The sequence below is a fragment of the Heterodontus francisci genome, chromosome X (genome assembly GCF_036365525.1).
Source record: "Heterodontus francisci isolate sHetFra1 chromosome X, sHetFra1.hap1, whole genome shotgun sequence".
Taxonomy (NCBI): domain Eukaryota; kingdom Metazoa; phylum Chordata; class Chondrichthyes; order Heterodontiformes; family Heterodontidae; genus Heterodontus; species Heterodontus francisci.
The window spans coordinates 2,371,282-2,398,210 of NC_090421.1; the positions used below are offsets into that span (position 1 = coordinate 2,371,282).

The 26,929-nt window shown below is 46.4% G+C and overlaps 1 protein-coding gene across 4 annotated transcripts in view; it reads left to right on the forward strand.

The window, feature by feature from the left end:
* Positions 1-4,435: 4,435 nt before the first annotated feature.
* The window catches only part of cdk4 (cyclin dependent kinase 4), a 55,192-nt gene continuing 32,698 nt past the window's right edge, over positions 4,436-26,929 (forward strand). For all 4 annotated transcript variants that reach the window (XM_068024440.1, XM_068024439.1, XM_068024437.1 and 1 more), the window contains exons 1-3: positions 4,436-4,719; positions 18,601-18,856; positions 25,260-25,395. In XM_068024440.1, the coding sequence (XP_067880541.1) occupies positions 18,639-18,856; positions 25,260-25,395 (354 nt within the window). In that variant the 5' untranslated portion in view covers positions 4,436-4,719; positions 18,601-18,638. The remainder of the gene's footprint in view (positions 4,720-18,600; positions 18,857-25,259; positions 25,396-26,929) is intronic.

A 26,929-nucleotide genomic window follows, 5' to 3' on the forward strand; every position in this document is an offset into this window, starting at 1 on the left:
GTCCGCGTGTATCAAGCCTGTGTCCTCAGTACCTTGCTCTACAGCAGCGAGGCCTGGACAACGTATGTCAGCTAAGAGCGATATCTCAATTCATTTCATCTTCGCTGCCTCCGGAGAATCCTTGGCATCAGGTGGCAGGACCGTATCTCCAACACAGAAGTCCTTGAGGCGGCCAACATCCCCAGCTTATACACCCTACTGAGTCAGCGGCGCTTGAGATGGCTTGGCCATGTGAGCCGCATGGAAGATGGCAGGATCCCCAAGGACACATTGTACAGCGAGCTCGTCACTGGTATCAGACCCACCGGCCGTCCATGTCTCCGCTTTAAAGACGTCTGCAAACGTGACATGAAGTCCTGTGACATTGATCACAAGTCGTGGGAGTCAGTTGCCAGTGATCGCCAGAGCTGGCGGGCAGCCATAAAGGCGGGGCTAAAGTGTGGCGAGTCGAAGAGACTTAGCAGTTGGCAGGAAAAAAGACAGAAGCGCAAGGAGAGAGCCAACTGTGTAACAGCCCCAACAACCAATTTTATCTGCAGCACCTGTGGAAGAGTCTGTCACTTTAGTATTGGCCTTTATAGCCACTCCAGGCGCTGCTCCACAAACCACTGACCACCTGCAGATGCTTACCCATTGTCTCCCGAGACAAGGAGGCCAAAGAAGAAGAACTGAGTCACAGAAAGACAAGAATAAACTTGCGTTTATAGAGCACCTTTCACATGCTCAGGATGTCCCAAAACATTTCACAGCCACTGACTCATTTTGAAATGTGGTCACTGTTATAATGTAGGCAAACTCTGAATTCCATGTTTTGAGGGGTGGAGGGGGAGGTGGCGGTTGGGGTCAAAGGGGAAATCTTCCAATGGCTGGAGTCATACTTGATGCAATGGAAGGTGGTTGTGGTGGTCTGAAGGTAGTCTTCACAGCCCCAGGAGTTCACTGGAGGAGTTCCTCAGGAAATTGTCCTCGGCCCCATCAATGACCTTCCTTGTTCTGACTGCCACTGACCAGAGGAAATAGTTTCTCTCTCTCTACCCTATCAACTCCTTTAATCTTCTTAAATACCTGATCTGATCACCCCTTAATCTTCTATACTTGAGGGAATAAAAACCTAGTCTATGCAACCTGTCCTCATAATGGATAACTGGGGAGAAAATAAAGCAATTTGATTACTTTATAAAAGAATGCAGAGATTTAATAGCCTTTGGGATATTCTGTTGGCATCTTACTTGCATGAAAATGATTGATGTCCTCAAATGATTCAAGACGCACAACCGAACAAGCATGATTGTGTCCCTTTCATCCACTGCTGTGCTTAGGCCCATCACTCAAGAGCTGTCAGCTCTAGATTGTATACATTTGTGCCCAGTTGCTCTACCTTGATAACAAATACTGAGGTCTAGAGTGTGCAGCCAATAACTCCAGATTGGACCAGTCTATTATTGGCGTGTATTTTATATTAACAATTAATAAGTGTTGAATGTCATAATAACAGCGCAGTCCCAAGGCTAACAGCTCAGTTTGTGCTAATTACAACTTGCGTTCTAGTTGATTTTAGTTGATAGATTTAAATGGCAAGGATTTCTTTATTATAATACTTCACTAGCATGTGAGTGAACATACATTTGGTCAAGCTGGATGCAATCAATTTTGTTCCCATGCCCCACCACAGTTTCTTTTCTTTATTTCCATATTTTTTCGATTTTGTTTTAGTGTTGACTGTGGCTCAGTAGGTAGTTCTCTTACTTTTAAGGTTGTTGGTTCAAATCTCACTCCAGAGACTTGAGTATAAAAATCAAAGTTGATGCTTTAGTGCAGTGCTGCACTGTCAGAAGCGTCCTCTTTTGTCTGAGGCCTTGTCTGCCCCTCTCAGGTGGACGTAAAAGATCCCATGCCACTATTTGAAAGAAGAGCAGGAGAGTTATCCCAGTGTCCTGGCCAATATTTATCCCTCAATCAACATCACATCAGATTATCTGGTCATTATCAGATTGCTGTTTGTGGGAGCTTGCTGTGTGCAATAGCTGCCCTGTTTCCTACATTTCAATAGTGACTACACTTCAAAAGTACTTAATTGGCTATATAGTGCTTTGGGTCATTCTGCAGTTGTGAAAGGTGCTATATAATGCAAGTTTTTCTTGAATTTTCTCATTTCATCTTCAAGTACGAACTTGACTGAACAGTAGCACTCTTCCCGCCGAGTCAGAAGATCATGGGGTCAAGCCCCCACTCCAGGACTTGAGAACATAATCGAGACTGACATAATCTTGTCTGATTATGGTCCTTTGAAGCACCATGGGCTGTTTAACTACATTAAAGATGCAAGTTGTTGTTGGCATTTCAGTGCAGCACTGAGGGAGTGCGACATTGTTGGCGGTGTTGTCTTTCAGGTGAGGCCTTAATTTGAACAGTTCACAATTCAAAGAAGGGCAGGGAAAGTTCTCTCCAGTGTCATGGCCAACATTTGTCCCTCAACCAATATCACCACAACTGATCAGTTGGTCACTTATTTCATCGCTGTTGGTGGGACCTTGCTGTGCACAAATGAGCTTCTGTGTTTGTCTCTAAACAGCAGTGACTGCTGACTGCACTTTAAAAATAATGTGGGATGTCCCAAAGATGTGAGACGTGCTATATAAGTGCACGTTTTTCTTTTTCTTCTCACAAGTAGGTTGAGCAGACTAATAGGATCACTTCTAAAATGTAAATTAGATACCAAAATATGCTTTATTTTTTCATTTAGCTACAAAAAAGATGTCTGAGGTCCCGCTGCTACTTTGGTGTGACATCATCACCTGAGAGGCAATGAATTTACTACCAATACTCTATGCTGATGTGGCATGTGATTGGCTGCTGTAGATTTCCGCTTGATGACATTTAATGTTATCTGTGGTTACAGCCTCATTGAAATATCTTGTGAGGAGGAGGGGGGGATTCTGCTCATGTTTGATGTGAATAACCTCTTGTGCGTCACCAATTTCCTCCATTCCAATAGTAGTGGCCATATGTTTAGCCATCTAGGCCCTAGGCTCTGGAATTCCTTCCCTAAGCCTTTCTACCTCTCCAACTTGCTTTCCTGCTTGAAGACACTCCTTAAAACCTACCTCTTTGATCAAGCTTTTGGTCACATGCCCTAGTATCTCCTTACGTGGCTGAGCGTCAATTTGTGTGTGATAATAGCTCCTGTGAAGCACCTTGGGATGTTTTACTATGTTAAAGGCACTATATAAATGCAAGTTGTTGTTGTTGTTGACTCCTCTGTTCAGCAAAGGGAGAAGAATCTCCCCCCCAGATACCCCAATTAAGCTGAGGAACACAGTATAAGTGGAACCAATGAGCTACGATCCACATGAACAGTCTGTGAGACAGCCTGACAGGGCTGTACAAACAGAAATATCATTCTGAAACAGCAACTTAATATTGCAGGAGCATTTTGGGAAGAAAAGGCATCCGTTTCAGGTGAAATTTATTAGCTCGGTGTCATAAGAAAAAAAAGTTTCCCAAAGTTTTTGTAGAAAGGGAAAAGGACCATTTATGACACAATGGCCATCAAGAGAGAGGATGACACTTTAACATAGGATTTGCATCATTGTATTGTGCTAGTTGATAACCTGCTTGTTCCTGAGTTAGAGGCTTTGGGTTCAAGTGTATCATTCAGGCTGATACTCCTGGTGCAGTGGAGAGTGTTGCACTGTTAGAGGTGCCATTTTCCACACAAGACAATAAACCGAGGCAAAAACAAGAAATGCTGGAATCACTCAGCAGGTCTGGCAGCATCTGTGGAAAGAGAAGCAGAGTTAACGTTTCGGGTCAGCGACCCTTCATTGGAAGGGTCGCTGACCCGAAACGTTAACTCTGCTTCTCTTTCCACAGATGCTGCCAGACCTGCTGAGTGATTCCAGCATTTCTTGTTTTTGTTTCAGATTTCCAGCATCCGCAGTATTTTGCTTTTACAAGTATTTTTGCTTTTATTTTGCTCTCTCAGGTGGGCATAAAAGATCCTGCTGCACTATTTTAAAGAGCAGTGGGAGTTCGTCCGCTGTCCTGGGGCTAATATTTATCCCTCAAGCAACATCACTTAAAAAAGCAAATGAAATGGTCATTATCTAATTGTCGTTCTGGGACTTTGTGCAAATTAGCTGCTGCATGTTTTACTCCACTTACGTTCATTGTATACTAAATTTTTGGGGGGACTTTTCTCTGGAGTCTGTATTATTTACTTATATAAATCACGGGGCTTTTTTTTCCCCCCTACCCCCTGATAAATGAATTATAACCTCCCAGAACTCCACAGAAAGTGAGAATAACAGCAATTATAACCAGTTTCCGCCAATCAGCGCAGGAAGCCGTAAAATAAAAACAGCGGCAACTGGCCAGCCAATCAGCAGAAAGGAAACCTATCATGGACTAGATTCCACCAATAAGCGAAAGCAAAAAGAAGTCAATTCCTCCTGTCAATCATGGCAGGCGGAAGGACCATACTTTAGGAATGTCCTCATGTGACTGTAACTAACAAACTTTAGTCAGTTTCAGCGGGACTTTTTAGTCTTAATTAACTTTTCCCCCTAAAAAAACAGTTTAAACGTTTATTGATTGCAAACGATCATAAAAAGTCTGCAACACCAGACGGTTCAAGGACTCGAAAAATTATGATTTTATTTCGTGATTGATTTTCTTTCGGAAATTCTGGGAAACTCCACTGAAAGTTTGTTGTACATTGTAAGTATTATTATTGGATTTTTCGCTCTCTTTTCACTTAATGGCAAAGTGAGACTTCATTCGAAACTTTGTGATCGTGAGGGAGTGGAGTGATTTCTAAAAGGCCAGCTTAATGAGCCTGCGCCTGCAGGAGGGAAAGGAAGCTTGTTGATTTTAGTTAAAATATGTAAGGTGAAACATTTCGTTGCCATAATGAATTACAATTCTGTCGAGTATGTGTGTGTATTTTTAAAGGGACCGTCTGTAATTGTTGAAGGGTTTGTTAGAGGGCTGACAAAAGGATTGCTTAATACTGCCACGTGCGCAGGGATTAACATCTATTAATTTCATTTGTAGGAAATAAACCGAAGATTTCATCAAACTTTTAATCTCCAATTTAATATCTCGGGTCTCTTTCTTGACGCAAACCAGTGGGGTGGTGGTTTTCTCTCTTTTCTTCCCCCCTCCTCCCCCTCCTCCCCCTCCCCCTCCCCCTCCCCCAACAATTAAAAAAAAAACCCTTTCAGTGTTTGCCACTCCAAGTTTGTAATTAGTTTTGCCACAAGTATCGTGGACTTTTATTTTAACGTCGAATCATTCACGCTGCAATAATTTGGAATCTAGAGAAAGGTATTTTTATAGATCTCTCTCTTACGCGAGCTGAGCCTGAGCAGCTCAAGGTTTTGCTGGGGAGAATTGTCTTGTGTTATGACTGAGGCGGCAGGAGTGCACCATTTATTATAATTCCACTTCTCCACAAGACACAACACATATTTAATTTTTTTCCCACTTGCCGATACGGTCAATCATAAACTCCATTTTAATCCTAGAATAAAACACACCAACCAAGTTTCTTTAATAAAGAACAAAATTATCAGTTCGTTTATAAAATGTTAAAGTTCCCTTTTTGCCTTGCTGCCCCCCCCCCCCCCCCCGTTAACTGGAAAAATAAAGGATCTTTTTGTTTTTAGAGCTCTATTGTAGACAAAAAAACACTTGGGCTGAATACTTACTCATTCTTGAATAAACAGATGAGGTATGAAGTATGTTGTGTTCCAAAACTGGCATACAATCTGGCTCTGAGTACATGTAGACGGGTCACTGGGATTTTTTAGAACCAGTTTTTTTTCAGGTGGTGTTGAGAATTAATTTAGCAGGCTTTTTTTCGAAGACAGGAGATTAGTTTACACAATGGACTTCCCAGGGTCTTTTAGAGAGGTGTGGGAAAGCTGAGCTGGGTTGTGGTCTTCTCTCCTCTCTTTGAGAATTCTCTTTTCTCTCTTTGGAAGTTCTCTCCTCTTTTTATACAGTTCAACCCCAACGCAAAACAATTCAAAAGCGAAACCGACAACAGGTCAACCTTCTGACCTCCATCAATCTTGACCTGTAACTTCTTTGTAAGCAACTTCTCCAGGTGTCTAAAGTTCTGTTTATTGAGCTGGAAGTCAGGTGCTTTCCCAGAAAGTCGTCTTGTCGCAGGAAGTCCAGTGGTTTCCTAGAGAGGCTTGTTTTCCTCAGTGCCCCTTTTAAGAAAAAAAATTTCCAGGGATTGGTTTTCAAAGTCAAGTGGCCTTTACATGACCCCCTTTGAAAACCCCAAAGTTTAACATTTCTTCAGTCTTTCAAAAATGACTCCTCAAAATATATTTAACAAAACAGAGACACTTTTGTAACACTTGGCAGTGGTCATGATGGCAGCAGTATGCTGAGTATTAAGATTTTTCATCAGTTATCGCAATTCAGATCTGCTGCTGCCTTCAAATATGAATATCTTTTTATTTTGAAACTTGTGCTGATTAAGCTCTTAACCAGAACCTTTTTTTATTTCATAGATCACTGCAATGCAATAGTGACTTTGCTCACTTGCATTTCTATAGTGCCCTTGCATAATGAGTCTGAAGAAAGGATACACTGAATCAGGCAGAGGGTCAGTAGTGGGGTAGAACCTCAGTCGAGGTGAAGATGGGTGAGGGAAGGGGCTCCAAGGGGCTGGGATAAGAGCAACCACTGGAGTGGGGAGTAAGTGGTAGATTGGAGTCAGAAGACTGGGAAAGAGAGTGATGGACCTAAAGGTGATGAGACAAAATTTGTGACAAGTGGATTTGAAGGTGGCTATTGGACTAGGAAGAATGATTGGGGATGGAGGACTTTCCATGATCTGGTGGTCACAAGAGTGTTAAAGAAGGCCAGGCTGTTGTTGACATCAACAGAGCTGTCCCTGTCCTGCCAAGTGAAGGGCTGAGGTTGGAGTGAGGGGCAGGGGGTCTTGGGTTAAGGGGACGGCCATTCCAGGGTCAGACAGTGATTGTGGAGGAGTTAGGGCAAGCGTGGAGATATGTAGATGAGGAAGTGATTGAGAGTCCTGTTGTCATAGAAACTTTGGAGGTGTAAAAGCCACATGATGACAAGGTCAAGAGGTGGCTGTAGAGGGGTGAGGTGCGAGAGTCAATTGTGGAGGATGAGGTTGAAGGAGATGGGCTGGGCGGGAGGGTTTAGGTGACTCTTGAAATCACAAAGCCATTGATGTCACCCCCAAGTGAAGGGTCAGAGTGCAGAGGGGTTTTGAGAGGAACAGTGGAAAATAGGTGGACAAAAACGAGAGATAGTATTGTCCTTAAGGTAAGGAAGGCCCTTTTAGATGCTGAGGCTGTAGAGTCTAAAATTAGGGAGCATAGCCACAGGATAAGGGGTTGGCCATTTAGGACTGAGAGGTCCTAAGGTCAGAAGTGGGGATGTTTGCTGCTGATTGCACAATGTTCAGCACCTTTCGCAACTCCTCAGATACTGAAGCAGTCCGTGTAGAAATGCAGCAAGACCTGGACAATGTCCAGGCTTGGGCTGATAAGTGGCAAGTAACAATCATGCCACACGTGCCAGGCAATGACCATCTCAAACAAGAGAGAATCTAACCATCTCCCTTGACATTCAATGGCATTACCATCGCTGAATCCCCCCACTATCAACATACTAGGGGCTAAGGACATTGACCAGAAACTGAACTGGAGTAGCCATATAAATACCGTGGCTACAAGAGCAGTTCAGAGGCTAGGAATTCTGCGGTGAGTAACTCACCTCCTGACTCCCCAAAGCCTGTCCACCATCTACAAGGCACAAGTCAGGAGTGTGATGGAATACTCTCCACTTGCCTGGATGGGTGCAGCTCCAACGACACTCAGGTAGTTCGACACCATCCAGGACAAAGCAGCCTGCTTGATTGGCACCCCATCTACAAACATTCACTCCTTCCACCACCGACGCACAGTGGCAGCAGTGTGTACCATCTACAACGCAGCAACGCACCAGCTCCTTAGACAGCACCTTCCAAACCCGCGACCTCTACCACCTAGAAGGACAAGGGCAGCAAATGCATGGGATGCAATAAATGCTGGCCTAGCCAGCGACGCCCACATCCCATGAATGAATTTTAAAAAATGAGGGGAACTTTCTTCACATGGGGTTGTAAATCTTTGGAATTCTTGCACTTTTCCTAGTGCCTCTAAAGGCATTGTTACCACTGATGTCCAATTGATCACAGTCAGCATTTCTTAATTGCAGGTGGTCTTGTCATTGATCTGGTTGGTACATGTCAGTAATGGAGTTTCCCGATTACTGACTTGTGCTCATGCAGCTGTTTGTTCCTGTTTGCAGAATCTGAGTAAATGGGGTAGGTTGGAGAATTGCCGACTTGAAGGCATTCCTGGAACATGTCTTATAGATGCAGAAGATTGTCAGGTCCAGTCCAAACAAGGAGAAAGTGATAGAGCGAGTGATGCTTTCACGAAGTGCCTTCTGTGGAGTCCTGAGGTTCTCCTATTTTGTTTGAGATTGCTATGCAAATTGTCAAATGCTTCCATGCAAATCATCCTGCAACTTTAAATATAAAAAAAATCCCTCTTCCTCCTGTGCTGTTTATTCCGCTTTTAACATCATCCTGAATGGAAAGATCTGAGTGCCAATCAGATAAGACTTTTGCTCGGTGAATTTTTTTTTTAACAAGTAATTTGAGCTAATGTTGGCTTTTATTTGGTTGAAACTGAGGCTTTTGTTTGTTTTTATGTTTGGGAGCAATTAATTTTTGTCAGCCGCATTTCAGTTGATGCTTACACTGTGTTGGCCTTTGTGTGTTACCAGAAGCTGTCTGATCCCCAATCTCCTGCTGCATATTTCTCCTAGTCTTATCGAGAGTGGGAAGGAGTTCATTCAAACTGTCTTTTACAGTGGGGGGAAGGGGAGTGAGTGAGTGTTCATCTTAACTTCTCAGCTAGATTATGAATCAGCTGACATTCACAGCTTTGTGTGAGTTGCCCATTTGACTCCACTAAGTCATTGTAAGAGCCTGCCTCCTGCACTAGGGGTGTGAGCCTAAACTGTGGGACTTGAACTGACAATTTTCTGTTTCAGGAGAATGCTACCCACTGAGCCAGCACTGATGCCATTTAAACTCCCTAGCCTCATAGAACATCCTGTATTATTCTCCCAGCCCACATTTGCATGTCAGTTTGAGGTCTGCTCAAAATACTTTGGCAGTTGGCAGCAGGCATCCAGTTCCAAAGTCTCCCGGTCACAGAAGAATGCCTGGATCTCCTGAATGAGCTGATATTAATGGCTGTGAAGATTTCCTGTGTTAATTGGTCCCACGAGAGTTACAAAGCATTTATCGCATAGGACTATATCTCCAACACAGAAGTCCTTGAAGCGGCCAACATCCCCAGCTTATACACACTACTGAGTCAGCGGCGCTTGAGATGGCTTGGCCATGTGAGCCGCATGGAAGATGGCAGGATCCCCAAAGACACATTGTACAGCGAGCTCGCCACTGGTATCAGACCCACCGGCCGTCCATGTCTCCGTTATAAAGACGTCTGCAAACGCGACATGAAATCGTGTGACATTGATCACAAGTCGTGGGAGTCAGTTGCCAGCATTCGCCAGAGCTGGCGGGCAGCCATAAAGACAGGGCTAAATTGTGGCGAGTCGAAGAGACTTAGTAGTTGGCAGGAAAAAAGACAGAGGCGCAAGGGGAGAGCCAACTGTGCAACAGCCCCAACAAACAAATTTCTCTGCAGCACCTGTGGAAGAGCCTGTCACTCCAGAATTGGCCTTTATAGCCACTCCAGGCGCTGCTTCACAAACCACTGACCACCTCCAGGCGCGTATCCATTGTCTCTCGAGATAAGGAGGCCCAAAAGAATAGCATAGAAAGAGGCCATTCAGCCCAGCAGGTTTGTGCTGATGTTTATGCTCCACATGAGTCTTTCCTACCACGCAACCCCCCGCCCCCCCCCCCCCCCCCCCCAAAATAACCATATCCTTCTGTTCCTATCTCCATGTGCTTATCCAGCTTCCCCTTGAATGTATCTATGCCATTCACCTCAACCACTCCCTGTGGTAGCGAGTCCCACATTCTTGCCACTCTCTGGGTAAAGAGGTTTCTTAATTCTTTGTTGTATTTATCAGTGACCATCTTGTATTTATGGCCCCTAGTTCTGGTCTCACCTGCAAGTGAAACCATCTTCTCTACATCTACCCTATTCAGCCCTTTCATCGGACTGCAACTAAACTGGGCTTGTGATGCTGGACTAGTAATCCAGAGGCCCAGGCTAATGCCACCACAGCAGCTGGTGAAATTTAAATTCAATTAATTGAATTTTAAAAAAAAAGCGTCAGGAATTGAAAGCTAGTCTCAGTTTCATGACACCATTGCTATCAATTTGTTGTAAAAATCCATCTGGTTCACTAATGTCTTTTAGAGAAGGAAATCTGCCGTCCTTACCTAGTCTGGACTACATGTGCTTCCAGACCCGCAACAATGTGGTTGACTCTTAACTGCCCTCTGAAAAGGCTTTGCAAGCCACTTGGCTGTCGAGGGCAGTTGGGGATGGGCAACAAATGCTGGCCTTGCCAGTGACGCCCACATAGAATCAAAGAATGTTTACAGCACAGAAAGAGGCCACTTGGCCCTTTGTGTCTGTGCCAGCCAAAAAACATTCCACCCATTCTAAATCCCACCTTCCAGCATTTGGTCCGTAGCCCTGCAGATTATGGCATATCCAGACTTCTTCTAAATTAGTTAAGGGTTTCTGCCTCTACTAGCTTTTTTTTGTTTCCAAAATATACTTTATTCATAAAAATCTCTTTTTTAAAAAAAAAAAGAAAAATATTACAAAACAGTTCCAAGTCAAAAAATACAAAGAGTGCAAAGGACATCAGTTTCTTTCAATACAGGAGTGAGTTGCCTCACAACCCTTTCATTTCATTTCACATGCCATGTACATTTTACAGCAAACAAATCTTTTCTGGATACAGTTCGAGGGGTTTCCCATGGATCCAGCCCCTCAGTTCAGCTTAGTGGGGGGACCTTACGCAGTGGTCTTTCCCCATTGAGCCTTTGCTGTGGCTGCCCCAAGCTTTAGTGCGTCCCTCAGCACGCAGTCCTGGACCTTGGAACGTGCCAGTCTGCAACATTCGGTCGTGGACAACTCTTTGCGCTGGAAGACCAGCAAGTTTCGGGCAGACCAAAGGGTGTCTTTCACCGAATTGATAGTCCTCCAGCAGCAGTTGATTATCTCTCTGTGCATTCCTGGGAACAGCCCGTAGAGCACAGACTCCTGTGTTACAGAGTTGCTTGGGATGAACCTCGACAAAAACCACTGCAAAGACACATTCAGGGAGGAGGTGGGCAACCGTCTCTTCCCCACCACAACCACCTCAAGGGCATTGGGCGGAGGAGGCGAGACTTCAGGCGTGCAGGAAGGATCTGACTGGGAGGGCTCTTCTCGTCACCAGCCAAGCTATGTCTTGGTGCATGTTTGAAAGTTCTGGTGATTAGGCATTCTGCCAAATGACTTTGGCAGTCTGCTCGGGGAACCATCCGACAGGATCCATCATTTCCTTTTCCCCGAGGGCCTTGAGGACATTCGTGCAGACCACTGCCTGATGGATTGGTGGTCAAAGGTGTTTCTCCGCAGAAACTTTTCCACGAAGGATAGTTGGTACGGCACGGTCCAACTGGATGGAGCGTTCTGCGGCAATGTGACCAGGCCCATCCTTCGCAACACCAGGGACAGATAGAACCTCAGCACGTAGTGACAGTTGGAGTTTGCGTACTGGAGGTCTACACACAGCTTGATGCAGCCGCACATGAAGGTGGTCATCAGGATGAGGGTGATGTTGGGTACATTTTTCCTGCCCTTATCAGGAGGTTTGAACATCGTGTCCCTCCGGACCCGGTCCATTTTGGATCCCCAGATGAAGAGGAAAATGGCTCGGGTGACCGCCACAGCGCAGGAGTGGGGTATGGGCCAGACCTGCGCCACGTACAGCAACAACGTGAGCGCCTCGCACCTGATGACCGGGTTCTTGCCCACAATGGAGAGAGATCGCTGCTCCCACATGCTCAGCTTGTGTTGTACCCTGGCTACTCACTCCTCCCAGGTTTTGGTGCACACCCCGGCCCTTCCGAACCATATCCCCAGCACCTTCAGGTAGTCTGACCTGACGGTGAAGGGGACAAAGGATCGGTCTGCCCAGTTCCCAAAAAACATGGCCTCGCTCTTGCCGTGGTTAACTTTGGCTCCCGAGGCCAGGTCGAACTGGTCGCAGATGCTCATCAGTCTGTGCACAGACAGCGGATCCGAGCAGAAGACGGCGACGTCATCCATGTACAGGGAGGTTTTAACCTGAGTGCCTCCACTGCCTGGGATTGTCACCCCTCTTATGCTCGCATCCTTCCTAATAGACTCAGCAAAGGGTTCAATACAGCAAACAAGACTGGGGAGAGAGGACAGCCCTGTCTGATTCCAGATTGGATCGGGAAACTTTCTGATTCCCACCCATTGATTGAGACTGCGCTACTGATTGTGTAGAGCAATTTGATCCAATTGCAGATTCCCTCCCCAAACCCCATTTTGGAAAGTACGTCCATCATGTAGGTGTGCGATATCCTGTCAAAGGCCTTCTTCTGGTTCAGGCTAATGAGGCAGGTGTCCACCCTCCTGTCCTGTACATAGGCGATTAGTCTTGCGCTACTCAGGGATATGATCAGAGATCTTCTTGCCGGGTACAGTACAAGTCTGATCAGGGTGAATCACCAACTCCAGAGCAGACTTGACCCGACTGGCGATGACTTTGGACAGAATCTTGTCAACATTAAGCAGTGAGATGGGCCGCCAATTTCTGATTTCTGCCCTCTCCCCCTTCTGCTTGTAGATGAGGGTGATGATGCCTTTCCTCATGGATTTTGACATGCTGCCGGCCAGAAGCATAATCTCGTATACTTCCAGCAGGTCCGGGCTGACCCAGTCCCACAGGGCCGAGTACAACTCAACCGGTAATCCGTCACTTCCGGGAGTTTTACTCGTCTCGAAGGACTCGACTGCCTTTGTCAGCTCGTCCAGAGTTAGCGGCTTGTCCAGTCTCTCCCTCCTGCTGTCATCTAAGACCTCTGATAGGAAGGACTGGGAGGTTCTGCTGTCTGTGGGCTTCTTGGAGGCCTCCATGGCAAAGAGCGAGGCCTGCTGGCTCTTCACCTCATGGAGGTCCTCCTTGACCTCGACTCCCATCGCCTGCAGCCGGAGCAGATTTTGCATACTTTTCTGGAGTCAGGACATTTCCTTCTGTCTCTCTCTCGCCCTCTGAACACCTTTTGAAGATAAAGAACCTCTTGATGTTCTCCTTGATCGCCTCCCACCAGTGAACTGGAGACTCAAAGAGGGGTTTCACGGTCCTCCAACCTTTGTAATCCCTTTTGAGTTCCTCAACGTTCTCTGGGGTTAGCAGTGTAGCATTGAGCTTCCATGTCCCCCTGCCAACCCGCTGGTCATCCTGTAAGTGACAGTCGACCAGTAAGAGGCAGTGGTCGGAGAACAACACCGGCTTGACATTGGTGGATCTGACCGTGACAGCACGGGACACAAACAGGAAGTCAATCCTGGAACGGGCAGACCCGTCCGGTCTTGACCAGGTGTTTCTACGCTGCGCTCTGTCTGCAGGTTTGCTGAAGACGTTGTGCAGTTTGGCATCTTTAACTGTTTCCATTAGGAATCTGGACGTAGCGTCCAGTTTGCTGTTGTCTCTGCCGGATTGTCCAGCTGCATCGATGATGCCGTTGAAGTCATTGCCTAGGATGACCGGCCTGGACGTCGCCAGCAGCAGTGGGAGCTGCTGGAAGACGGTCAGCCGCTCACTGCATTGAACCGGGACGTACACGTTGATCAACCGGAGCGGAGCATTATTGTACATTACATCTGCTACGAGGAGGCGACCGCCCACCACCTCCTTAACTTCAGAGATGGTGAAGTTACCTCCCCGCAGCAGAATACCCAGGCCAGAGGAACGGGAATCATTACTCCCTGACCAGATCAATGGCCCATGGGACCGCCATCGCGACCATTGCTTCTAGGTGCTGAGGTGTGGTATTCCACACTCCTGCAGAAACAGTAGGTCAGCTTTGACCTTGGCGAGGTAATCCAAGGTTGAAACACATCGCGTAGTGGATTTAATGCTACGCATGTTAATTGAAGTAGGCAGTGAGTTCCAGACCCTCACCACCCTCAGTGAAAAACCTTTTCCTCATCTCCCTTCTAATCCTTCTACCAATCACTTTAAATCTATGCTTCCCAGTCTCTGACCTCTCTGCTAAGGTGAATAGGCCCTTCACATCAACTCTATCCAGGCCCCTCAAAATTTTGTACATTTCAATCAGATCTCCCCTCGGCTTTCTCTGTTCCAAGGAGAACAACCCCAGCCTATACGATATTTCCTCAGCTGCATTTTTCCAGTCCTCTGTACCCTCTCTAGTGCAATTACATCCTTTCTGTAATGAGGTGGCCAGAACTGCACACACTACTCCAGTTGTGGCCTAACCAATGATTTATACAGTTCCAGCATAACCTACCTGCTCTTCTATTCTAAACCTCGGCGAATAAAGGAAAGGATTCCATATTAATGCCTGGCTACCTGACCTGAACCTGACTACGTGGGTCGGGTCTATATTCTGAGTCCAGCATTTGGGCTCGGGTCGGGCTGGACAGTGCTGCTTTTGGGAAGTCACGGGATCAGGCTTACCCCTGATTCCCCACAACTCCATCTGCAGGAATAGCCTACTGCCGGAACGGACGAATGATATTTGTGTCGGGTCAGGTGCGAAAAAAAATTAAAGAACTCGGGGCCGGTTTGGGTCGGCTGTGGTTGGGTCAGGCCCGGGTCGGGTTTTAATTTTAAACCCAAGCCAGACTTTATTCCATATGCCTTCTTAACCACCTTATCGACCTGTCCTGATGCCTTCAGGAATCTGTGGATATTCACTCCAAGGTCCCTCAATTCCTCTACACTTCTCAGTATACTCCCATTTAATCTTGTATTCCTTTGCCTTCTTTGACCTCCCCAAAGAGGGGACCATCCCATGAAAGAATTTCAAAAAACTCAAGAGGACGAAGATAGCACATTAGGATCGAGACAGAACAGGAAGTGTGGCTTGCAGCTTTGACTCTGCTCTGGATTGCGTCGGCCCAGAGCACCTAAACCAGCTTTGGAGAAATCGAAATGAATGCTTCACTAGGAAAGCTGCTAAAATATTCTTCAATTTGTTTTTTTTTAAATGAAACATTGGGATTGAGCAGAATCTGCAAATACAGCTTTTCTGTTGCCTCTGGCAATGTACAGTTGATAACGGAACAGAGCTGTTGCCATAGTGATGGCATTGGCTACTGGACACGAGGTGAATAATTTTTATATAAAAAAAAAATTGCAGGGAAGTGGAAAAAGAGCAGGGAGTGAGACGAATAGATATTTCAAAGAGCTGATATGGGCACAATGGGCTGAATAGCCTCCTTCTGTGCTGTATCATTTTATGATTCTATTTGAAAGTCTGCATGAGGGCACAGAGCCATAGTTATACAGCACCGAAACAGTATAACTCTGTGCGAGAATTGAAGCCTTTTTCAACAGCATTTTTTTTTTTTATTGCTGTGACCAGTTCCGTGAGACCATCTGGTGCAAACTTCTGTTTGAGTTAGCAGCAGTGCAGGGTAACAGTTTCTGAACCTTAGCCCACTCCCCTGCTCATCATCGAAATAGTGTCATTCAATCTTTTATGTCTGCCAAAGGGGGGTGGGGGGGGGTGGGTGGGTGCCTTGTTTTAATGTCTCATTCGAAAGATGGCACCTCCGACAGTGCAGTGGAGGACTGCAGCCACTTGGCTGAACTGTCTTCAAATGGAGTGGTGTTTTGTAGGGCGAGGCTGAGTAAACTGGGCTTTAGGTGCTCACCGCTTCTAGCTCTGCAGCCTCGCCCACAATGTCTGTGCTTTTACTCAACTATTTTTCTCTGGGTCTGTGTAGCTTGTTGGCTATAGGGCGGGACAGCTCTTTCATCACCTGCAGTGAAATAATCCACTTGAGTCTGCAACCTTCTCCAAGCTTGTGTCCCACCCAGTGCCTCCATTTCTCTGACTGTTGTCCTCTATAACCTCCTTCCTCCCTCTTTTCCCCCCCCCCACCCCCGAACCCCAACCTACCATTGGTGACAGACCTTTCAGCCAACTTGGCCATGCTCCACAGAGCTTCCTGCCCACTACTCCCCACCTTGAAAAGCCTCAAAAACTGTCTTTTTGCCCTTGCTTTTGGTTATCTCTGCCACTTGGAATGCCTTGAGATATTTGCTATGTTTATGGTGATTATAAATGAAAGTTTATAGGCAGGCTGTTGGCTGTGATACCCTATGCAGTCAAAGCCTGATCCTGCTTACGCCCTTTTTAGAAGGAGTAACTGGACTGCAATAAGAAGGCCTAGTTAACTTTCCCTTTTCCTGCCCATCACCCCACTCCTCAACTCTCTCTTTCTTTCAGACTCTGGAGCAGGACAATAGTGTAGTGGTTTACTTGACTATTAACCCAGAGGTCTGGTCGAATAATTCATAGAATGTGGGTTTTGGTCTCACCATGGCAGTTTGATTAAACTGAATTTAAATTCTCAATAAATTTTTTAAATCTAGAAATAACAGCTGGTCTCAGTAAAAGTTACCACAAAACTGTCAGATTGTTAAAAACTCAACTGGTTCACTATTGTCCTTTAGGGAAGGAAACCTGCCGTCCTTACCCAATCTGGCCTATATGTGACTCCAGTCTTCTACCAACCGAACTCTTAATTGCCCTCCTGAAGTGACCTAGCAAACCACTCAGTTGTACAATTACTTTTTCCAACAGTAATTAGGGATGGGCAATAAATGCCAGCCTTGCCAGTGACACACCCATCCTGAGAATGGATTATTTCTAAAGACTCAAACACCAAGGGCAATTACAGTGCTCTTGTTGCCTGGAATCAGTTAATTCGATCTATACTGAGGATTTTCTGATCTGCCTGGTTCAGTGCCACATTGGGCTGTGTTTGTGAAGCATCTTCATTTTTGGCAGAGCATTGATGGTGGAATTCATCTTTTTAAGGAAGTTACTTAGTCCCTTTCCTTCCCGTCAACCCCCTCCCCACCCCTATCTCCGATGCAATCACATACTTGGCAGGAAGATGAATAGGGGACTCAAAGGAGCCACTTGTTAGTGTGATGGGGTGACTTTTCCTCTATCTTCCCTTAGCACCTCCCCACAACAGCACAGTTCAGATCAAGAACTCGGTACGTGTGGAGTCATTGGTTGGGTTCTCGTGGTGTTGAATCCCAATGAATTGTGTTGACCAGTTAGTGGGAGCAAGCAGGTTTTTGTTGGTGACTTCCTACATGGTGGATGCTGATCGGAACGAGGATGTTGGCCATTTCTGTGCGAACTGTGTGTGTAACTCGGAGCAGGGTGGCAGTAGGTCAGGGTTGCTCTTATACACCTTGCTGGTTGGTTATCAAATGTTACTGGTAGAGGCTTAAGCATACCAGGATGTGAGTTTAATGCATAGGCTGGCGGGGATTGATTCAATTTGAAAATTTAGCTAGCTGAGCAACTGCTCTTCCAGATGAAATGTTGAATCAAGGCCCAGTCTGCCTGCTGACGTGGATGCTAAAGATCCCATGGTCCTATTTGAGAAGGAGGAGGGAGTTCTGGTCAACATTCAACTAACAGCAACACCAGAACGACACAGGATATCTGGTCTTTGTGAGTTTCTATTTACGGAACCTTGCTGTGCACAAATTAGCTGTTGCATTTACTGAGATAGTAGACTTACTGCACCTCTTCAAAATGTACTTCGTTGTCAGTAAAGTGCTTTGGGATGCCTTGAGGTTGTGAAAGGCACTATAGAAATATGCCTTTCTTTCATTCTTTTAGTCGAAGAGCGCTGAGCACTCGAGTTGGTTGCACGAGATGTCCGAGTTTTTCTTCCCTGTTTGTCTGGGTCTATCCAGTAATAGTGCAGCCTTAGGTTCTCGTCCCCAGTACATACTAAGTATTTTTAAATCTCCATTCTCGGGATGTGGGCGTCGCTGGCTAGGCCAGCATTTATTGCCCATCCCTAATTGCCCATGAGAAGGTGGTGGTGAACTGCCTTCTTGAACCACTGCAGTCCACGTGGGGTAGGTACACCCACAGTGCTGTTAGGAAGGGAGTTCTAGGATTTTGACTCAGCGACAGTGAAGGAAATGCTGATATGTCTAGGTTGGGATGGTTTGACAGACATGGTGGAGAACTTGCAGGTGGTGGTGTTCCCACCATGTTACTGCACTTGTCCTTCTAGATGGTAGAGGTTGCGGGTTAGGGAGGTGCTGTCAAAGTTATGAGGCCTCTCGTGGTTAAATAGCTTTATACTGGCTGTTAGGATTCAAATGTGAATGATGGGTGTTTGGGCACGATGCTGGACCATGACTCTAACTGTCCTCCAGCAACGGTGCTTCTGTCTCTAAATAAAATTAGGAAGAATAAAGGCAGGCTTGTTTTTTTTTTTAAATGTTCCTTCTCTCTACTTCCAGGTGATCGTCAGGAGGAAAAATCCCTGTGTGCTGGGACAATGGAGCAGAATTCAGTCACTCAGTATGAGCCTGTGGCAGAGATCGGAGGAGGGGCATATGGCACCGTCTACAAGGCACGAGATTCGCGGAGTGGGAAATTTGTCGCTCTGAAAAATGTGCGCGTCCAGAGGGATGAAGATGGTCTTCCACCGTCAACTGTGAGGGAAGTGGCCCTCCTGAAGCGGCTGGAGCATTTTGACCATCCCAACATTGTGAGGTGAGGGTGCTTGGACTAGGAGCCTAGGTTCGATCTGTCAATGGAACTGGTGGAGGTCACCTCACTGTGCCTTTGGAAATCTCTCTCTCACTCTGTGTCTCACACACCCAGTCACTGTGCCTCAATGTCTGTGACCCAGGGCACTGAGCCCCTCCCTGATGCATACAGCAAGGGCTATCTCAAAATACTCATCGACATAATTGAACAAATATCAGATTAAAGAGTTCCTGCCCCATAGCTGCTAGGAGTGAGAGTTTTGATTTTATTCCTCCTTCTCCCCATCCTCTTGCTGGGGTACAGTTTCCTGGATGCAGGTCACCCCTCAATACATTAGCCAAGTGGCTGCTCTTCATGTACGAATCTAGAGTGCAAGTGCCAGGGGCTATTGACTACAGGAGGCCATCAAAGCCAAACCTGACCTGTCCTTGCACGATGTTTCCAGCATAGATCACTGAATTGTGATAGGGAGCCGGAATCCTGGCCAACTCTCTCCTCCCTAATTGGGGACAGTTATGTGCTGGCCAAGCTTGGCTCAGTCAACCCAGACTGGAGGTGAAAGCTGCCACCTTCTGATCTCTGCCCTCAGTACCACACAAATTGAACTGACCCTATTTTGTTTTTGATCAACTCCACTGATTGTGGGTAGATTTTACACTTGGTATATTTGCTGTGGTTCAGTTGGTAGCACTCTCTCCTCGGAGTCAGAAGGTTTTGTGCTCAAGTCCTACTCCAGAGACTTGAGCACAAAAATCTAGGCTGACAATCCCAATTCAGTACTGAGGGGGCGGCGCCGCACTGGCGGAGGGGGCAGTACTGAGGGAGAGCCGCACTGGCAGAGGTGCCGTCTTTCAGATGAGATGTTAAACCAAGGCTCCGTCTGCCCCCTCAAGTGGATGTAAAAGATCCCATGTCACTATTACGAAGAGCAGGGGAGTTTAACCCACTGTGCTGGGGCCAACATTTATCCCTCAACATTCTTTTTCTTTTGGCCTCCTTATCTCGAGAGACAATGGATACGCGCCTGGAGGTGGTCAGTGGTTTGTGAAGCAGCGCCTGGAGTGGCTATAAAGGCCAATTCTGGAGTGACAGGCTCTTCCACAGGTGCTGCAGAGAAATTTGTTTGTTGGGGCTGTTGCACAGTTGGCTCTCCCCTTGCGCCTCTGTCTTTTTTCCTGCCAACTACTAAGTCTCTTCGACTCGCCACAATTTAGCCCTGTCTTTATGGCTGCCCGCCAGCTCTGGCGAATGCTGGCAACTGACTCCCACGACTTGTGATCAATGTCACACGATTTCATGTCGCGTTTGCAGACGTCTTTATAACGGAGACATGGACGGCCGGTGGGTCTGATACCAGTGGCGAGCTCGCTGTACAATGTGTCTTTGGGGATCCTGCCATCTTCCATGCGGCTCACATGGCCAAGCCATCTCAAGCGCCGCTGACTCAGTAGTGTGTATAAGCTGGGGATGTTGGCCGCTTCAAGGACTTCTGTGTTGGAGATATAGTCCTGCCACCTGATGCCAAGTATTCTCCGAAGGCAGCGAAGATGGAATGAATTGAGACGTCGCTCTTGGCTGGCATACGTTGTCCAGGCCTCGCTGCCGTAGAGCAAGGTACAGAGGACACAGGCCTGATACACTCGGACTTTTGTGTTCCGTGTCAGTGCGCCATTTTCCCACACTCTCTTGGCCAGTCTGAACATAGCAGTGGAAGCCTTACCCATGCGCTTGTTGATTTCTGCATCTAGAGACAGGTTACTGGTGATAGTTGAGCCTAGGTAGGTGAACTCTTGAACCACTTCCAGAGCGTGGTCGCCAATATTGATGGATGGAGCATTTCTGACATCCTGCCCCATGATGTTCGTTTTCTTGAGGCTGATGGTTAGGCCAAATTCATTGCAGGCAGACGCAAACCTGTCGATGAGACTCTGCAGGCATTCTTCAGTGTGAGATGTTAAAGCAGCATCGTCAGCAAAGAGGAGTTCTCTGATGAGGACTTTCCGTACTTTGGACTTCGCTCTTAGACGGGCAAGGTTGAACAACCTGCCCCCTGATCTTGTGTGGAGGAAAATTCCTTCAGAGGATTTGAACGCATGTGAAAGCAGCAGGGAGAAGAAAATCCCAAAAAGTGTGGGTGCGAGAACACAGCCCTGTTTCACACCACTCAGGATAGGAAAGGGCTCTGATGAGGAGCCACCATGTTGAATTGTGCCTTTCATATTGTCATGGAATGAGGTGATGATACTTAGTAGCTTTGGTGGACATCCGATCTTTTCTAGTAGTCTGAAGAGACCACGTCTGCTGACGAGGTCAAAGGCTTTGGTGAGATCAATGAAAGCAATGTAGAGGGGCATCTGTTGTTCACGGCATTTCTCCTGTATCTGACGAAGGGAGAACAGCATGTCAATAGTCGATCTCTCTGCACGAAAGCCACACTGTGCCTCAGGGTAGACGCGCTCGGCCAGCTTCTGGAGCCTGTTCAGAGCGACTCGAGCAAAGACAGACATCATTAAAAACAGATTTTCTGGTCATTATCACATTGCAGTTTGTGGGAGCTTGCTGTGTGCAAATTGGCTGCTGTGTTTCCTATATATTACAACAATGGCTACATTTCAAAAAGTACTCCATTGGTTGTAAAGCACTTTTTGACGTGTCCTGAAGTTGTGAAAGGCGCTGTATAAATGCAGGTCTTTTTCTTTTGATTTGCGTGTCCCTGAGTGGTTTGCTGTAGTTGAGAATTGAGTTTGCTGCAGAACCAAATTAAATATCTCAAAGCTTTCATTCTCCAGGAAGTGAGACGTAGGGCCGGATTGAGTGTTGACTGTGTAGATGTCTGTTTCCTCATTGTCTAGATGGTGGAAAGTTACTGATGAAATTCTGAACTCTCCCATCCTGTTAGTGCACTTTAAATCGAGGTTTTTTAAAAATTCATTCATGGGTTGTGGGTGTTGCTGGCCAGGCCAGCATTTATTGCCCATCACTAATTGTCCTTGAGAAGATGGTTGTGAGCTGCCTTCTTGAACCGCTGCAGTCCATGTGGGTTAGGTGCACCCATAATGCAGGCGAGGTGATTTTACATTCACCAGTGCAGGCCAGTGGGACTATGCAGTTGCTTCAGTCATGCCTGATGAGTCAGGCCTTTGGAATGTAATTGTGTTCTGGTGAGAGTGCTGCTCTGTTCTTAAAAGGGAAATGATATGGAGGGAGCAGAGCAATGTCCGAGAAAGTGCAGCCTCAACCTCCCCCAATTATGCTGAAAGAAAGGAAGTGAAGCCCCTTTTTATATTGTGTTGCTGCTCGCTCCTGAGATGCGTGCATCGTGCAGCCCGTGGCAAAACCTAATTCAATGGGCCAGGTTCGGTAAGGCTAGTGCTGCAGGAGAATCTGGTCAGTTTTTACTTGATGTTAACCCCCTGCTATTTGAAGCTGGCAGACTGGGACTGGCACAGCATAAAAGTGATGTAAACTGTTCTGTATTCTTACTGCTCCATGTGAGGTCAGTGATGAATTGTTTCAAACCAGACTGGAGCTCTTGTGAGTTCTATCCAGCAGTGGGGAGAGTATATAATGCCAGTTGACGACTGGCAGGTATGCTGCATCAATGAGTGGGCATGTTTCTCTTGCTGGGACACTTGTGTGGGACTGTGGAGAGAGATTTCATTTTTGATTTTTTTTTTTTTAGGGAGGAGTCAATTTATTCACTATAATTTCTTTTCTTTTGGGCCTCCTTATCTCGAGAGACAATGGATACGCGCCTGGAGGTGGTCAGTGGTTTGTGAAGCAGCGCCTGGAGTGGCTATAAAGGCCAATTCTGGAGTGACAGGCTCTTCCACAGGTGCTGCAGAGAAATTTGTTTGTCGGGGCTGTTGCACAGTTGGCTCTCCCCTTGCGCCTCTGTCTTTTTTCCTGCCAACTACTAAGTCTCTTCGACTCGCCACAATTTAGCCCTGTCTTTATGGCTGCCCGCCAGCTCTGGCGAATGCTGGCAACTGACTCCCACGACTTGTGATCAATGTCACACGATTTCATGTCGCGTTTGCAGACGTCTTTAAAGCGGAGACATGGACGGCCGGTGGGTCTGATACCAGTGGCGAGCTCGCTGTACAATGTGTCTTTGGGGATCCTGCCATCTTCCATGCGGCTCACATGGCCAAGCCATCTCAAGCGCCGCTGACTCAGTAGTGTGTATAAGCTGGGGGTGTTGGCCGCTTCAAGGACTTCTGTGTTGGAGATATAGTCCTGCCACCTGATGCCAAGTATTCTCCGAAGGCTTCACTATAATTAAAAAGAAAAATTGTATCCTTTCAGTTTTCAAGTAATTTAGGGCTTTCACCTATATTGCTGTATCCCGGAGTCCACTCCAAGTGCTGATCGCTCTGTGGGATGAAATTTCTCTTGATACCACAAGCAGTGTCTGTGTTGGAGAATGGAACAGTTTCTCGTTCAATTGTCCAGTGTTGACATCAAACACTCCCAGGTTCTCAGTCCAAGGAAATAGTGGGTTGAACTAACCTTCCTCTGCTCAGTGTGTCTCAGACCTAGCTGCTTTTATAAAAAAAAAAAGCCCCCCATCACCAGTTCCACACCAGCCATCTTCTGGCCTCTGAGGTTGCCAGATAGTGCCAACATAGGGGCAGTAGTGCTGTACTATAGGAGTTGGATTGAGGGCGCAGTGCTGAACTGTGGGCCTCTTCCTGTCTGCCTCTGTTTTTTTGACAATTCAGACCAAGTGTTTTTTTTTTAGAAGTGGTGCACCAAATCCCAACCGCCGTTTGCAGAAGCACTTGCTGATGCAGAAGAAATCTGTGGCTAAGACTTCCTGGTTTTATTTTGCCCTACTGTCTTGTCCTAGCAGCATGCTCGGCCTGTAAAGCTTCTGTATGTTTCCTTGGGGCTCTCATTTAGCCTGAAAGAAAGGAATCTGTAATTTTCTGGCTGGCAATGGTCTCCTGTGTTACACAGATGATACTTTGTGCTAACTACCAATTAACCTCCCCTGAAGGGAACTAATAGACATCTGGGCTCTGGAACCAGCAAATCCACAGTTGACAATGTGGTTCCCACAAGGACACTTCCACAACATCAGAAAACATTCCATCCTCCAGTATCCTTGAACTAACATTTCTCCCATGAAGTACTGAGGTATTTGGCTTAGGGAAAGAAGCACTTCCATTTCAACAGCATCTTTCACCACCTCAGGGTATCTCAAACTGCTTCACAGCCAATTAAGTACTATTTGAAGTGTAGTAATGCTAAGTTTCATCATGAGGGAGCAGGGTGCCACGATGACTTGGCAACAGCACTCTGAAGACCCACAGAATTGTTGGTTTGAGAAATGGAAAGCAATGCCATAATTGGTGGTGTAGAGGGCCCTCTTCTGAGGATTGTTTCGAGCACTCCAGACGACTGATGAGATCAGCTAGTTGCATAGAAATTCCTGTATATGCATGCAATTCCGGCCTTTGTGACCTGACCTCCGGGGAATTGTCATGGTGTCTGCTGCCTTCCCTTGCTCCATGTTTACACTGCCTATGACATGTATGTTTTGTGTATAATTGAGTCGTTGGCATTCAAAGCCATCATTGTGGTTGTTCTTTGCTTCATCTCTCGCTGCCCACAACCAGCCAGACAGCTCATTTTACAGCTGGATGTTTTTGTATCTGTTTGAACCAAAAGTAAGGAATGTTCAGAGCCTGTTAAGATTTTGGTAACTGGGCCACAGTTAAAGCTGCACTCCACAACTATCTCATTTTTAAAAAAAAAAAAAATTAATTTTCTTTTTTTCTCCCCTTTCTCCCATCAGCCAGCCAGCACCGTGGGAGCACCTCCACACAAACTGCAACGGTTCAAGAGGGCAGCTCACCACCTTTTCGAGGCAATTAGGGATGGGTGATAAATGCTGGCCTTGTCAGCGATTTCCCCACATCCTAAGAATTAATTATTTTTCATTAAAGCTGGTGACTCTGATTTTCTCTGCCAGTGGCCAGGCAATGAACATGGGTAATTAACTCTGAATGTCCTTGCTTTGTCTCTCTTTAGTTGAGTCTGGATTGTCTGGCACCCTCTTCTGGCAAAGATGCCATTTCACATTTGCCCTCGTTGTAGTTAGCAGACTGAGGATGGACTGGCCTGTTGGGGGTCATTTCCATACTGGCTAGTGCATTTCCCAACAGAGATATCTGGGAAACCCCAGGAAGTTTCTTGGAAGTGAAGTTTAGAAATGGGGACCTTTTGTAAATGGAAGGGGAAAGGGGACTGAGGGAGGAAGCTGTGATCTGGTGACAGTGTGTGGTAATAGGTTACAGTTCTTTGTTTTTTGCTGGTCTTAGAATGGTTTTGAGCTTTGAGGGTTTGTCCTTGGGTCACATTCTGCGATCCTGTTGTGACTCTTTCCATGTTGCTGCAGGTTGTTTGATGTGTGTGCGACAATGAGGGCAGACCGAGAAACCAAAGTCACCTTGGTGTTTGAGCATGTTGACCAGGATCTGAAAACCTACCTGGAGAAGGCCCCGTCGCCTGGCTTACCAGCAGAGACTGTAAAGGTAAAGAACAGTCTGACCATTCGAGGCAGACCTGCTGTCTTTCTGACCCCCTTTTGCCATGGACTGTCTCTGTACTGGAAAAGAGGGGGTGATTGGTGAAGTGGGAGTATCCACGGAGCGATGGCTGGGGTTAGGGGCCTCGACAAAAAGTACACCTGAATTAGTGTTGTGAGTTCTGTGACGAGCTGTTGGGTTGATGAAAGTACATTTTGATATCATTGCTAAAACTTGTCTCTAAGCAATTCAGCTTGAAATAACATTAGATTTGCACGCAAACCAAAAACTTCCAGTTGTCCCTTTTGTTACAACCAGGTGCGGAAGGTGTCTAGGGGTCTTTTGTTTCGTTGGGGCCCAGTAGTCTCCTAAAACCTTGTTCACGTAGGAAACCTTTCTCTCTGAGTTTTACGTATTTTCACCAGATTCAGTTCTGTGGGACGAGATGGAGGCAGGCAGACAGGAGGGGAGATGTTCTCAGTCCATGAGCACACTGTGTTCTCTTCAAATCCTTTGTTGGAAGTTCAAATTCAAAAACTCCAGCCAGCTAGTCATATGACTAAAACTGGTTTGACCACTTCTGTGTACTGGGGAAGCAACTACTGGGTCCCCGTTGTTTCAACCTTGTCTGGTACTATGCAAATGTCCTTCCAGTCAGGGCTTGCAATTTTAAGTTTTAATGTTCATGTGGTGAAATAATGTGTGCCTCAGTCTTGGCAGGTGAGGGGGGGTGGGGGGGTTTGCCTGACACTTTTTACAGAAGGTAATGTGAAATACACAGCAGGTCAGTCAGCATTTGTGGAGAGTAAAGACAGGTTACCTCCACTGATTCTCAATCCAGCAATGGCTGGATTTTAAAATTCTCATCCTTGTTTTCAAATCCCTCCCTATCGCTGTCACCTCCTCCAGCCCCACAACCCTCAGATATCTGCGCTTCTCTAATTCTGGCCGCTTGCACATACCCCGATTCCCATCGCTCCACCGTTGGCGGCTGTGCCTTCAGCTGCCTGGGCCCTAAGCTCTGCCATTCCCTCCCTAAACCTCTTCCCCCTACGGTCCTTTTAAGAAGCTATTTAAAACCTACCTCTTTGACCAAGCTTTCGGTCACCAAAATAGGTGGGAGGGCATGTTATGAGGACATAAGGATATACATAGGTTGAGTGGGCAAAAACCTGGCAGATGGAGTTTAATGTAGGGAAGTGTGAGGTAGGAAGAATCAAAAGGCAGACTATTATTTAAATGGAGAGAGACTTCAAAAAAGTGCAGCACAGAGGGATCTGAGTGTTCTTGTACATGAAACACAAAAAGTTAGCATGCAGATGCAGCAAGTAATTAAGAAGGCAAATGGAATTTTGGCCTTTGTTGGAGTTTAAAAATAGGTAAGTCTTGTTACAACTGTACAGGGTGTTGGTGAGGCCACACCTGGAGTACTGTGTTCAGTTTTGGTCCCCGTATTTAAGGAAGGATATACTAGCATTGGAGGCAGTTCAGAAAAGGTTCACTAGGCTGATTCCTGGGATGAAGGGGTTGTCTTATCAAG